Source organism: Phoenix dactylifera, unplaced genomic scaffold (genome assembly GCF_009389715.1).
Source record: "Phoenix dactylifera cultivar Barhee BC4 unplaced genomic scaffold, palm_55x_up_171113_PBpolish2nd_filt_p 000409F, whole genome shotgun sequence".
NCBI classification, from domain to species: Eukaryota; Viridiplantae; Streptophyta; class Magnoliopsida; order Arecales; family Arecaceae; genus Phoenix; species Phoenix dactylifera.
In genome coordinates, this window is record NW_024067850.1 from 55,316 (window position 1) to 68,951 (window position 13,636).

Below are 13,636 nucleotides of genomic sequence, written 5' to 3' on the forward strand. Positions count from 1 at the left end.
ACAAACAAGGCCAACAGTCTAAATAAGAAGTATTGTGCTCCTATCATTTATCTTATATATATATATATATATATATATATATATATATATATATATATATATATATATATATATATATATATATATATATATAACTCTATCAATATCTAGTGAAAAATGAGTTTGTAGATCTTGCTGTTTTCATGATGACGATGAAAGGTTGTATGCTATTTATTTTTACATTTCCGGGTTTCATGGATTGGCTTATCTAACAACGCTCTTAAAGTAATTTCAAGCCACTTATTTGTTAGTGAGAAAACAAGATTTTGGAAATAGTAAGTAGTGCATTTGTTAAAATCACCACACTCATGTGAAACTTTTAATAATGGTTAAAGAGTGCGGAGACAGAGTTCGAATTTAGGACCTCTGCTCTGATATCATATTGAAATCACAACTTGTCCCAAAAACTTAAATTGATAAGATGAGGTAGATTTATTCATATATTTTATATTTTCTTACAATATTAATTCAACCTAAGTTTTATTTGAAGGCATAACTAAATTTCAAATCTTGTTTATCTTAATAAAACTAAATTGGTCTCATATATAAACCGCGCAAAGGACATAAAACATTGGGGAAACAAACTTATAGTCATGCGACTAAGAAGCCATTATCACAATAATGTATATCATGTCAACACCACATGCGACTAAGAAGCCATTTAACGTGTCCCCTCCGCAAAAATCCACCGCCGTGGCAATTGGGCACATTATAAAGTAAAAACCATGATTAAATTCTAATCACGAACAACACCAGTCCTAATCAGTCATCAACTTGTCTTAGAATGGATTCTTGTTGATATCGTAAACTTAGGGATCTCGGGCCCATTTTCAGATCAAATGGAATCCCGGAACCCAGGCTTCCTCGTTCTTTCGTCATTCTTTCGCGTCACAAGGCTTGGACTTCCCGACCAGGGAAAAGTATCTAATAGCTTATTAAAATCCACCGCCAGGTTTTCGGTTCCACCAAGTCTAATCAATTCTAAGATTCCAGAGATCACTTGTAAGTGCAAGAGGAAAAGGCCTAGTTTCACTTCTAAAGTCCGGGAAATCCGAACCACCTGAGTTTTGGCCGGATCCGGCATCTTAGCGAGATTCTGTGGCTTTTGTGACTATGCACAGTGATAGAAGGATTCTTGTGGGAAAATCATACCTTGCACCATGCCGCGGTGCATCATGCCGATCATGCATCTCAATACCTATAGGCTCTATGCACCATAGGCTTGTTCTGGATTGCCGCCCTGCACATCTCATCTCGGTTTGCTTCTGTAGCGCTCTGCTGATATTATGCGCACCATATGGATCGTGATTTCTCGTCCCTGCAGCTATTTTTTTGTTTTCTTTGTCTACAATTCCACTGCTTCATCAAAATTGAAGTTTTTGATCCAGCCTTCTTCTTTCTTCCTTAGTGCCCACCTTTGATCTGCTGCTATCAGCCCTCATGCCTCTTGTTATTTGATGCAGCAGCGCATGTTATAGACGAAAAATGAGGTGAGATAGTTAGGGTGGCTCATACCTTGTACCAAGCAGTTTTATGAGCTATTTTTACTCAAAAAGAAAAAAGAAAAAGTTGCAAGAGATAAAGCATTGCAAGGCGTAGCTACGTGGGACCCCTTATCTTGGAAAATTTATATGGAAGGAACCTTCCATTAATTTAAATTAAATTAATGCCCATTCGGTTGCTTTCTTTGCTCTTTGGTGCTACTGATCAAGCTTTTTCTCACAAGCTTTGCGTCTACGTTGGTCTATCACTCTTTTCGCTTTTTCCTAGCAGCATAATGGAACTCCATGGTCTCGGGCCAATTTTTAATGGTTTAATTTGGTGAATTGACTTGTTTATTTATCCGTTTTCTCTCTAATGAGCGCATGCATGCATGCGTCACAGCAGGATAGCATGGAAAGGCGTTACTTGCTCGCATGAGAATTGCCGACGATAATTAATAAACCCTCCCAAAACTTCTCAAAAGGTAATTTATATTCGGCATTTCTTTATATAAATATTGTGATGAAATGGAGGAAAAGAATGCATAAGACTAATATAATAATCCGGATTCAAAGACTCCGGTCCAAAATCTTTGCTTGCTGGGTGAAGGGTGTGATCACTGCAAGAAGCCCCAAGCCACCCCTCAGACCAAATGGTTGGACCCTCCATTCAAGTTCTTATCATGCTAAGAGTTCAAATCTATTCAATTCTAATCACAAGCACCATGATTGACCCATGATTAGTCCCAATGAATCCGTGTTGCAGTGTCTTCTAGTCCACATAAACGATGGATCGAGTTCGCTTTGAAGCCATTTGTTACTGATGGGGGGTAAAATGGATCGTCCTATTTTTCGGCATAAGTCACCCAATTTTGGCCAAGCCGAGCTCAGAAGGTCGAGCTAAGGAGGCCAACCCCAGAAGGCCAAGCTCAGAAGGCCGAGCCCAGAAGGCTGAGCTCAGGATGCCAACTCCAGAAGGCCGACCTTGTCGTCCACATGCTGTGGCCATATCCTACAGCAACCTCACCGCACCATGCTTTGCTTTCTGCTCACGCCACGACATATCAACCAGGGACCATGCCTTGCTTTTCTAACCATACCCTGTTACGACTATCAACGCCTTACCTCTCCCAAGGACAGACTGCACCAGGTGGACGCCCCTACAGGGACTATAAATAGCCCCATTATGTAATGCCAAAATGACTTTTTGGCTAGACCAAATATACCCCACTCTAACTTGAGTGTCGGAGAGCCCTCACCAGAATCCCACTGGTGAAGGTTTATGCAAGTACATCGCCGCGTAGGAGCTGGCCCGCGTCCTCTCCTTCCACACTCCGGCAGCTCCTTCGACTCCTCCGGCGTGGTCACCCTCGGCCCAGATTTGAACCACAACAGTTACAACTCAGAATTTCATCCAAAATGGCTAGCCGGAATGTATTATTTAGGTTGCTTAGTCTTCTATAAGTATCCAAAATTTTCTCGATGAATAATCGATATGGGACTAAACAAATGTCCGTATAACCCTCACAGATTAATCAAAGATATAGGAGGGTAAGTATTTTGGGCTTGCATAAAATCTATATCCGTTTTAAGAGATTGGACGGTTGGAGACTTCTGCGTCGAATTAAACACAAACCTCGCATCGGTCTAGTGACTTTAGCGGCCCGCATGCTGGCCACTTTAGAATAGGAGGCCTAAACCTATGGATCTATGATTGCGTAAGCCGGCCATTGTGAACAAACACGCACAAGATTATTCTAACCTATGTTTAATATTCTGACGAACAAGAAAAGCAGTCCTTTTTGGTCACCTACTGCTCGTTTAGCGGCGATCATCATATTCCAGTTTCTTGTCTATCGGGCCCGCCATATTCTTGTTTGGGAAAAATCCCGGGAGCTTATTCTTCCTCACTTCCGGAATGTAAGGTTTGAACTACCCCATTTGGGGTAAGAAAAACATCCAACCCACCGTCGAAATTTAATATTCCCAATAAAAGTCCCCATCGATGATTAGGCTCCGCAAATCACTCAAATGAGTAGAAAACACTCCGAAGCCATCTGAGTCAGAGAATGAGAACAAGAAAGATGTAAGGAAGGAGAATAAAGATCAATTATAATAGAAAATTAAGCTTGTTGAAAGATGAAGGAATCCTTTCTAGATTTTGATGGAGTAATAACTTCCCCGAGATTAAAAGAGGGAGAGAGCCAGTTTTGTGACTTCAAAGGATTGCTAGATGATCTCAAATAAACCATGGTTGCTCTTTTTAGGTGGGCCGGCAAATGACAATAACCAAGGGTTTCGAAGAGTTGGATGGTTGTCTTTAATTGTGGTCCGATCTGAAATCCTATTTCTTGCCAATTGCCACATGATATAGCCAGTATTTTGATACCATCTATATAGTTTCATTTGTATGAAGGTGATGGGCAAGCATATCAGCTTCATGAACACAAGACCAAAAACAAGTGGGCAACACAAGGACATTCCAAGAGCTAAACTATAATGTACACATCTGTATGTAAATTTAACTAGAATTCATACATCTATGAATATAAGAAGACATGTTTATCTACGAGCCAAACTTTGAATTTACATGAGTTAAATCAAAAGTATAATTAGACACTTGGCCTATTTTTCCTGATACATGTCTGTGAACCTTATTTGTTCATTTTTGACATGTTTCAATAGGCTCACTTTTAGCCCATTTCTATCCAACTGTAGCGCCATGGAGGACTTACATCAGTATTTCACAGATGTCATGCCAATTGTGTTGACCAAGAACAAGAACTTAAATCGATGAATTAATAGGGATAAGTATGACAAGATTTCTAAATGCGAGATAAATATGACCGATGGCCAACCAATATTGTGAATATTATTTGTTCAATTTTATCATAGTTTCGATATGCAAGACCCAATTTTAACCCATTTTGTCCAACTGTAGAGCCATGAAAGGCTTCCTTCAATATTTTGCAATTGTCTTGCCAATAATTTCTTGACCAAGAACAAGAACTTAAGCTGATAAATTAATCTGGTTAATGAATTGGGAGGATGACAAAATAAAAGACAAGATTTCTAAATGCCATTCCAAGAGTTAATTCTGATCCGATGGTCAATCAATGACTCATTTTTGCATTTGGGAATGAATAATGTCAAAACAAATATCCAACAATCACATGAAACCGGATGAGATGCATTTGAAACTGACCCAATATCCTCATGGAAGCCCATAGGCCGAACACCCAATCCCATCCTAACAGAAGAAACCCATCAAATCCAAACGTGGGTCGTGAAACAAACTCAATCAGAGTTATAAACTACTGAAATATGTGTATTATTCAGATTTAAAATGGGTTGAAATTTATGAGGATTGTAATCGAAGTCTAAAATCTGGGTCAAGTTGGATTGGATTTGGTGGTCTAGTTTGAAAATATAGGCTAGTTTTGGGCTGGATTGGATTAGGAGCCTTCAACCTAAAGTTAGTCCAAATTACACCATATTAGTTTAGCTGATCATCTCAGACTAATTCAAACCAAGTTGTACCCTAATGTAAGAGACCTATAATTCAATATGTCCATTCACTAATGCTCCGTTTGGTAAATATTTTGAAAAGTTGTTTTAATTTTTCTAAAAAGCTAAAAACAGCTTTTTGAGAGAAGCTCCATTTTGGATATTTCCGAAAAAGTACTTTTAGGCCCGGTTGAAAATCTATTTTTTTTACCAAAATACCCATGATAAAATATAATAATTACACAAAATGTCTTTTTAATAATTGTTTAACCAATTTTATCACCTAGCTAGAAAATTGGTTATATTATGAAAAATTAATTTATACTAATAATTATAATATTTTATATCTTTATTATCGTATTATACTATAAATATAATATTATATTACATTATATCATAATACACTGATATGTTATGTTAAATAATTTAATATTTTATTAAATTATTATGCTATAGTATGCAATATTATATTACTATATTATAATAATATTACATTACATTACAGTAATATTATGCTATATCATATATTTATGTATTAATACATATTATATTTTATTATGCTATGTTATGTAATATTATACAATATCCTTTATGGTTATTTTGTCATACCAAAAGTACTTTTTCAATTTGTTTGCCAAATACATAATAAGTGGCACCACATTTTAAAAATATAGTTACCAAATAGCAAACAACTTTTTATAAAATCTCTACTTCAGAAAACTCTATTTTCAAAAGATCTACTGCCAACAGCTTTCCAAACAGGGCCTAAATAGCTCCTTATTTTTCCTCGAGTAATAATATTACCACCGAGCCTAATCTTTGAGAAGTTATATTCTAAACCATATGCACTATCTGCCATCATGCTAATCACAACAACTCGTTCATATGGTGGTGTACTAAGGCCCTATTTGGGGAAGCTTTTGAAGGGCCAAAAAGCACTTTGTGACCCTCCAAAAGTACTTTTAGATAAAATTAGGATGTTTGGTAAAATTTTTAGAAAGTTATTTTAGCTTTTTCAGAAAGCTAAAATAGCTTTTTAGAAGAAGCTCCAAACCGAAAAGCACTTTTAGAAATTACTGGAAGCTATTTTGAGTTATAATATTTTTTCTTTTTAGGCCAATAACCATAATAAAATAGAATAATTACACAAAATGTCTTTTTATAAGTTTGAAAAATTAATTTATGCTAATAATTATAATATCTTATATCTTTATTATTGTATTATATTATAAATATAATATTATATTACATCATATCATAATATATTGATATGTTATATTAAATTATTATGCTATAGTATACAATGTTATATTACTATATTATAATAATATTACATTATATATTATACTACATCATATATTTATGTATTAATACATAGTATATTTTATTATGCTTTGTTGTATAATACTATGTAACATCTTTTATGGTTATTTTGTTGTACTAAAAGTACTTTCTCAGTTTGTTTACCAAATACATGTTAAAGTTTCACAGCACTTTAGAAATGTAGTTACCAAACAACAAATAATTTTTATAAAAGCTCTACTTTCAAAAATATTTACTTTTAAAAGCTATACTACCAATAACTCCTTTAAACGGAGCCTAAGTGTAGGATCTCAATCTTGGGACCAAGAGCCTTCAATGGTTGCCATGCCACGTGGCATGAGGAGTTTTGTTTCAACGTGGGCCATGTGAGGCCTTGCGACGACGCAACTGCGAGGTTGACAAGCCTGGTAACAGTGTTGGGCCTCGCAAGTGTTCCTGCTGTCCGATTGAACAAAGATGGCCATATTAAATTAACGGTCCAGATCAAATACAGGAACTGGCTCCATAGTGGACTCTTGATGCCCCATCGACGCCCTCTCCTCTCGATCAGCCGACTCTATATATAGCCCTTCCCCCGTCCGCCTTTATTCACCTGCGACGACGGAGGGAGCTTCTGTGTCTCCCGTGCCAGCTACAGGACTCTGTTCCGGCTCAATCCAGTCTAACCTCTCTTACAGCGAAACCCTAGATTTCCGTCCTTGGTCTCGGATCGGTCGCAGAAGCCACCGAGCCAGCGCCTCTCTCGTGCCCTAATCTTCGATTGCCTGCCCTCGCTCTCGCTCGCTCCTTCGCCTCGCTCTGTTCCCGTGGATTCCGATCTTGATCGGGGGAATGGCGGTGATCAACATGGCGGCCAAGTACAAAACGACAGTCAAAGAGCCTGGGACTCCAGGAGTGCTCAGGATGGTGAATGTTCTCTTCATTCTACTCCTTTCCTCTCTTTCTTGAATTCTTGCTGCTTGGATTGCTACTCTTTCTTGTATTTCTCTCAGATCTTTGATGACTTTGATGTCCTGGTTTATTCTTGATTGGTTTGGGACTGGTATTAGATTCCTACTTTTCTTTGTCAACAATTTGAAAACTTTTTGCCCGGATCACATTGTAGTAGAAGCTTTAGTGATAATGCCTGGAATCGGGAGTTTTCTTGAAATAAATGGCGTTTATCGTTTTCTTTTCTGTTGATGGTTGTTGAGAAGTCTACCATTCTTAATTTAATATCCTCTCTTATGCTGTTGATCGGTTTTGTCTTTTGGGTTGCAGTCTGAGGACAAATTTATATTCGTTCCTAACGATCCCAGGTCAGCAATGAAGCTTAATGTCAATTTTCGAAACATTAAAGGTATCAGCTGTTCTATTCTTTTCACTTTGAGAAAAAGAAGTATCCCTTTTCAACATTAATACATTTCTTTCTTTAAATTCTAGCACCCTCTAGATCTTGAATGCTGATTAATGGCTGAGACACCGAACTGTATCAATTGCATTTACTATTCAGTTCTTCAGACCTTAAAAAAGAAGAACACGGACTGCAGTATACAGAGATTAAATCAATAAATTCATCAAACAAAGAAACATGTGTTATCTGTTTGTTGAAGGTGAGATCAAAATATTAGAGTTAAACTAGGAATTTAAATGGACCTAAGGAGCATTCTCCTATCCGCACACTTCTACACTCCTATTACCGTGACCATGTGGTAAGCCTTTCACCTGATCCCAGCCTCTCGCCAGGCCTCAATGAGCATGGAGGCCAAACCCCCGTTACTTGGTTGTCATCGACCAAGTCTTCGACACGTGGGACTCAGCCACGGATTTGCATGAGAAAATGAAGGCTGCCACAACAAGGCTGGGTGAGGAAGGAAGACGCTTCGCTGATGGCCATGATGCGAAGATGGAGGGAGCGAAAGGACGTTTGGAGCGGAAGGTAGACCTCGTCGGGAGCCATGCACATGGTTTGAACGACGTGGGTAGCGGGGAATAGTTTGCCGATGGGATAGCCCATCTTTTCATCGGTTAGTTATCAAGGCATCACGTCAGAAATTAAAGGAGGGAAGGAGGGAAGGTTCAGTATGGTTTTTCTCTTGTTTATTCCGAGTATAATGGGTGGCTCTCACCCGAAGTAGAGCCTTATCACTTAAAGCATTTCTTTATCCCATCCCATTCGTCGTCTCCTTCTCTCTCGTTCCCTCTCGTTCTCTTTCTCTGGCTGGGATTTAATCGATTGGTATCAGAGCCAGAGGATGTCGAACAAAGAACAGATCAAGCGGTTGGAAGTTGAAATGGGCGTTGTACAAGAGGAGCTTCGCGGCTTGGACCTGCGAGTGGAGGGGCGCTTCACTGAGATCCTGAAGGCCATCTGAAACCTCCAGATCTCGGTTCAGCAACAACCGCCGCTGGAGACGCCAACTTTATTTTCCCCTCCGCCATGGGAGGAAGGTCATGGGCGCTTGGAGGACAACGTCGAGAGCCAATGACACCCGAGAATGGATTTTTCACGGTTCACCAGGGACGATCCGATTGTGTGGCTCGACAGAGCGGAGCAATTCTTTGATAGCCAGGGTACTCCGGCCAACCAGAGAGTATCCACAACTTCATTCTATTTGGACGAAGAAGCTAACAACTGGTGGCAGTGGTTACGACGGGCATATCGGGACGAGGGGTTGGTAATTACCTGGAGGTCGTTTGAGAAGGAGCTGCTAGCTCGGTTAGGACCCAATGAATACGTCAACTTCAATGAGAAGTTGTCACGTATTCAGCAGAAGGGGATGGTAAGGGAGTACCAGCAAGAGTTTGAAAAGCTGGCCAACCGAGTCCGTGGATGGTCGCAAGATGCGTTGATCGGAACCTTCGTCGGAGGGCTCAAAGAAGACATAGCAAGGGAGGTGCGCATGAGGCAACCTCATTCTATGCGGGAGGCCATCACGGTTGCCCGCATGAGGGAGAAAAGGCTAGAGCAGAAGCGGAATGCTTCCCGAAACATTGGATTGTGCACTTCCAGCGGGCCAAGAATTCCATCCGCTTCCACCATTGCACCACGCCTTTCGGCTCCGACGCCAGTCCGTCGCATCATGTGGGAGGAGATGCAGCAACGATGGGAGCGCGGGCTTTGCTTCAAGTGTAACGAGCGGTTCACTCTGGGGCATCGATGCAAGACCCCGCAGGTTCACTTGATAGAAGTAGACTGCGAGGAGTATCTGGAAGGAGTTAACGGCGAAGAACAGGAGCACTATGGTGAGGACAAGCCTGACGATAGCATGTCGTCGGTGATCTTCCTACATGCGTTAATAGGGTGGAGCGGACCGACAACGATGCGAGCAACAGCTCCCATCCGGGGACACCCATTAACCATCTTGATAGATAGTGGGTCGACCCACAACTTTGTGAGCGAGCGCGTGGCCCAGCTGCTCCAACTACCTGTTGATACCATCGAGAGGTTTGGAATCCGCGTTGCAAATGGAAAAACTCTCCACTGTCAGGAGATGTTCCGTTCGGTGGAGGTGGAGCTGCAAGGTCAGAAGTTCCTGGTAACCTTCTACACTCTACTGTTAGTAGGATTAGATGCCGTTCTAGGCATACAATGGTTGGAAATGCTTGGTCCGATGCTTTGCGATTGGAAACGGCTGACGATGAAGTTCTGGTGGGACGACCGGGAGTGTGAGCTATTGGGGCAGCTGCACAGACTTGCCTAAGCGATAGATCCCCAAGAGATGCGATGGAGAACAAAAGAAAAAAATACAACTATTCATTGTATTCATCAGGGAAGGGGACGAACATCCACCTGCAGTTGAGGCTGAGGAACAGTCCCCAGAGCTTCGGCATCTTCTGGATCGGTACTCTGCACTCTTTGAAGAACCACAGGGGCTGCCTCTGGAGCGGGCATTTGTCCACTGAATACCCCTACAAGAAGGAACTTCGGCGATCAACGTACGACCGTATCGGTATGCCTATTATCAAAAGAATGAAATTGAATGCCAGGTGACTGACTTGCTGGGAACGAGGATTATTCGGGAGAGCCAGAGCCCCTTTTCTTCCATAGTGTTGCTCGTGACGGTACCTAGAGATTTTGCACGGACTATCGAGCACTCAGCGCAGCTACCATCAAGGATAGATTTTTCATTCCAACCATTGATGATATGCTCGATGAACTCCACGGAGTATGCTACTTCTCCAAGCTCGATCTTAGGTTGGGCTATCACCAGATCCGTGTTCATCCTGAAGACATTCCAAAGATGGCTTTTCGCACCCATAATGGCCATTTCGAATACCTGGTAATGCACTTCGGGCTATGCAATGCCTCGTCCACATTTCAGGCGGCCATGAACTCTATCTTTCGGAGATATTTACGTAAGTTTGTCCTGGTTTTCTTCGACGATATCTTAGTTTATAGTGCTTCATGGGAATTGCATCTAACTCATCTGGATATAACACTCAAGATTCTTGTTGAACATCAATTTTATCTTAAACTTTCTAAGTGTTTGTTTGGGCAATGGCAAGTCGAGTACCTTGGCCATATTGTTTCGGCTAATGGGGTACAAGTCGATGCAATAAAGATTAACGCTATGCAGGAGTGGCCACGACCGACGACCGTGACGGAGCTACGGGGTTTTCTTGGCCTGACGGGGTACTAACGAAAGTTCGTCAAGGATTACGACATCATTGCTGCATCGTTGACATCACTGTTGAGGAAGGGGCAGTTTTAGTGGAGTTTTTAGGCTGAACAAGCATTCCACCAGTTGAAGCAAGCCATGACGACAACTCCGGTGCTCGCCATCCCAAATTTTTCAGATACGTTCGTGATCGAAGTGGATGCTTCGGATAGAGGAATCAAGGCGGTACTCACACAAAATGGGGGACCCATAGGTTACATAAGTAAGGCGCTGGGTGTGGCGAAAAAGGGGTGGTCAACCTACACTAAGGAGATGCTGGCGATAATGGAGGCAGTGTGACTATGGAGGCCGTACGTGCTGGGAAAGAGATTCCAACTAAAAACGGATCAAAAGAGTTTGCAGCATTTCTTGGAGCAATGTGTGAGTACGCCGGAGCAGCAGAAGTGGGTGGCCAAGCTCCTGGGATATGAATACGAAATCATATATAAACCTGTAAAAGAAAACACGGTAGCAGACACTCTATCTCGCCTACCCGACACCACGGAGCTCAATGCTATCAGTCGACCGATCTTCGACATCTGGGAGGAGATACGAGCTGCCCACAATGACGACCCCTACTTGCAACAGAAAATCCAGCAATTGGCAACCGAGCCCGAACGATTGAAGAACCACCAGCTCAAGGGAGGAATTTTATATTACAAAGACAAGATCGTGATTCTGTATGGATCTCCACTAAGAAACAAGCTAATGGGCGAATACCATAATACCAAGATCGGCGGGCACTCAGGAATGTTGAGGATGTACAAACGCATCTCTCATGCTTTTCACTGGGGATCAATGAAGAAGGATATAAGGAAGTTCGTGGCCGAGTGCGTGGTATGTCAGCAAAATAAATATGAAATCCAAGCTCCAGCAGGGCTGTTGCAACCACTGCCGGTGCCAACTCAGGTTTGGGAGGACATCTCTCTAGACTTCGTCGAGGGCCTACCCTGGTCCAGAGAGAAGAATGTGATACTGGTTGTCGTAGGTCGACTAAGTATGCACACTTATTATCTCTTTCTCGTTCGTATACGACCAAGGGAGTGGCAGAACTATTCGTAAACCAGGTGGCCCGACTACATGGGATGCCACAGTCGATCGTTAGTGATTGGGACCCTATGTTCGTGAGCGCCTTTTGGCGAGAGTTTTTCAAGCTCCAAGGCACCTCTCTCAACATGAGTACGGCGTACCATCCACAATCTAACGGCCAAACGAAAGTAGTAAATAGATGCGTGGAGTAGTACTTAAGGTGCTTGTGTAGCCAGTTTCCGAAGACATGGGAACCGAACCTAGCTTGGGCGGAATACTGGTATAACACCACTTTCCATTCAGCTGCTAGGATGACACCCTTCTAAGCATTGTATGGGCGGGCGCCACCCTCCGTCACCCGATATTTGGAAGGCATCACGGCCTTTGATGAAGTGGACAGGAACTTGGTCGACCGCGACCAGCTAATGAGGGAGCTGAAGAACATCTAAAAAAGGCACAATGCTGTATGAAACAACATGTGGATAAGAGAAGAGAAGTCTCTTTCACTGAAGGAGAGTGGGTGTTTTTGAAACTTCCCCTTACCAGCAGCAGTTTATCTTCCGTCAAGCTCACTAAAAGCTCGCACAGAAGTACTTCGGACCCTATTGCATCATTGAGCGAATTGGTCCGGTAGCTTATCGGCTGGTGTTACCGGAGACCGCTCGAGTTCACCCAGTATTTCATGTATCACTCCTCAAGAAGAAGCTTGGAGAGGGGCAAGTATCGTGTGCAGGTCCCCCACCCATATGTGAGGATGGAAGTTTAGAGATGGAACCAGAGTCTATCTGCGACTACCGCTGGGTCAAGAAGGGAGGAAAGTTCGTTGAGGAAATTCTTGTGCAATGGCATTCTTTGTTGAAGGAGGACACCACTTGGGAAGACTATGCTCAGCTGAAAGCACAATATCCGAAAGCAAACCTTAAGGACAAGGTTTTGGCGGAAGGGAGGGGTGATGATAAGCCTTTCACCAGACCCTAGCCTCTCGCCAAGCCTCAACGAGCATGGAGGCCAAACCCCTGTTACTTGGTCGCCATCGACCAAGTCTTCGACACGTGGGACTCAGCCACGGATTTGCAGGAGGAAATGAAGGCTGCCACGATGAAGCTGGGTGAGGAAGGAAGATGCTTCGCCGATGGCCATGATGCGAAGACGGAGGGAGCGCAAGGATGTTTGGAGCTTGGGAGCTGGGAGCGGAAGGCAGACCTCGTGGGGAGCTATGCACACGGTTTGAATGACATGGGTAGCGGGGAACAATTCGCCGATGGGATAGCCCATCTTTTTGTCGGTTAGTTATCAAGGCATCACGTAGGGAATTAAAGGAGGGGAGGAGGGAAGGTTCAATATGGTTTTTCTCTTGTTTATTCCGAGTGTAATAGGTTGCTCTCACCTGAAGTAGAGCCTTATCACTTAAAGCATTTCTTTATCCCATCCCATTCGTCGTCTCCTTCTCTTTCGTTCCCTCTCGTTCTCTCTCTCTGGCTGGGACTTATCACCATGAAGGATCAGCATTGTCCCTTTGAACTTAATCAGCTTTGTAATTTCTGTCCTAACATTTCTTTCTTTATTTTTTAGTCTCTCCTTCTATCACTGAGCCAATAAACAAAGCAACTTTTGATG

At 42.2% G+C, this 13,636-nt stretch overlaps 1 protein-coding gene across 5 annotated transcripts in view; it reads left to right on the forward strand.

Moving 5' to 3' along the window:
• The first annotated feature begins 6,926 nt into the window (after positions 1-6,926).
• LOC103714649 (general transcription and DNA repair factor IIH subunit TFB1-1-like) overlaps positions 6,927-13,636 on the forward strand; it is a 46,245-nt gene continuing 39,535 nt past the window's right edge. For 3 of the 5 annotated variants that reach the window (XR_005508215.1, XM_008801993.4, XM_039118766.1), the window contains exons 1-2: positions 6,927-7,256; positions 7,611-7,689. Coding sequence is in view for 2 of the 5 variants with exons in the window: in XM_008801993.4 (XP_008800215.1) it covers positions 7,182-7,256; positions 7,611-7,689 (154 nt within the window). In the remaining 3 variants the exon portion in view is untranslated. The remainder of the gene's footprint in view (positions 7,257-7,610; positions 7,690-13,636) is intronic. The other 2 variants (XM_039118768.1, XM_039118767.1) reach the window with 2 other exon arrangements.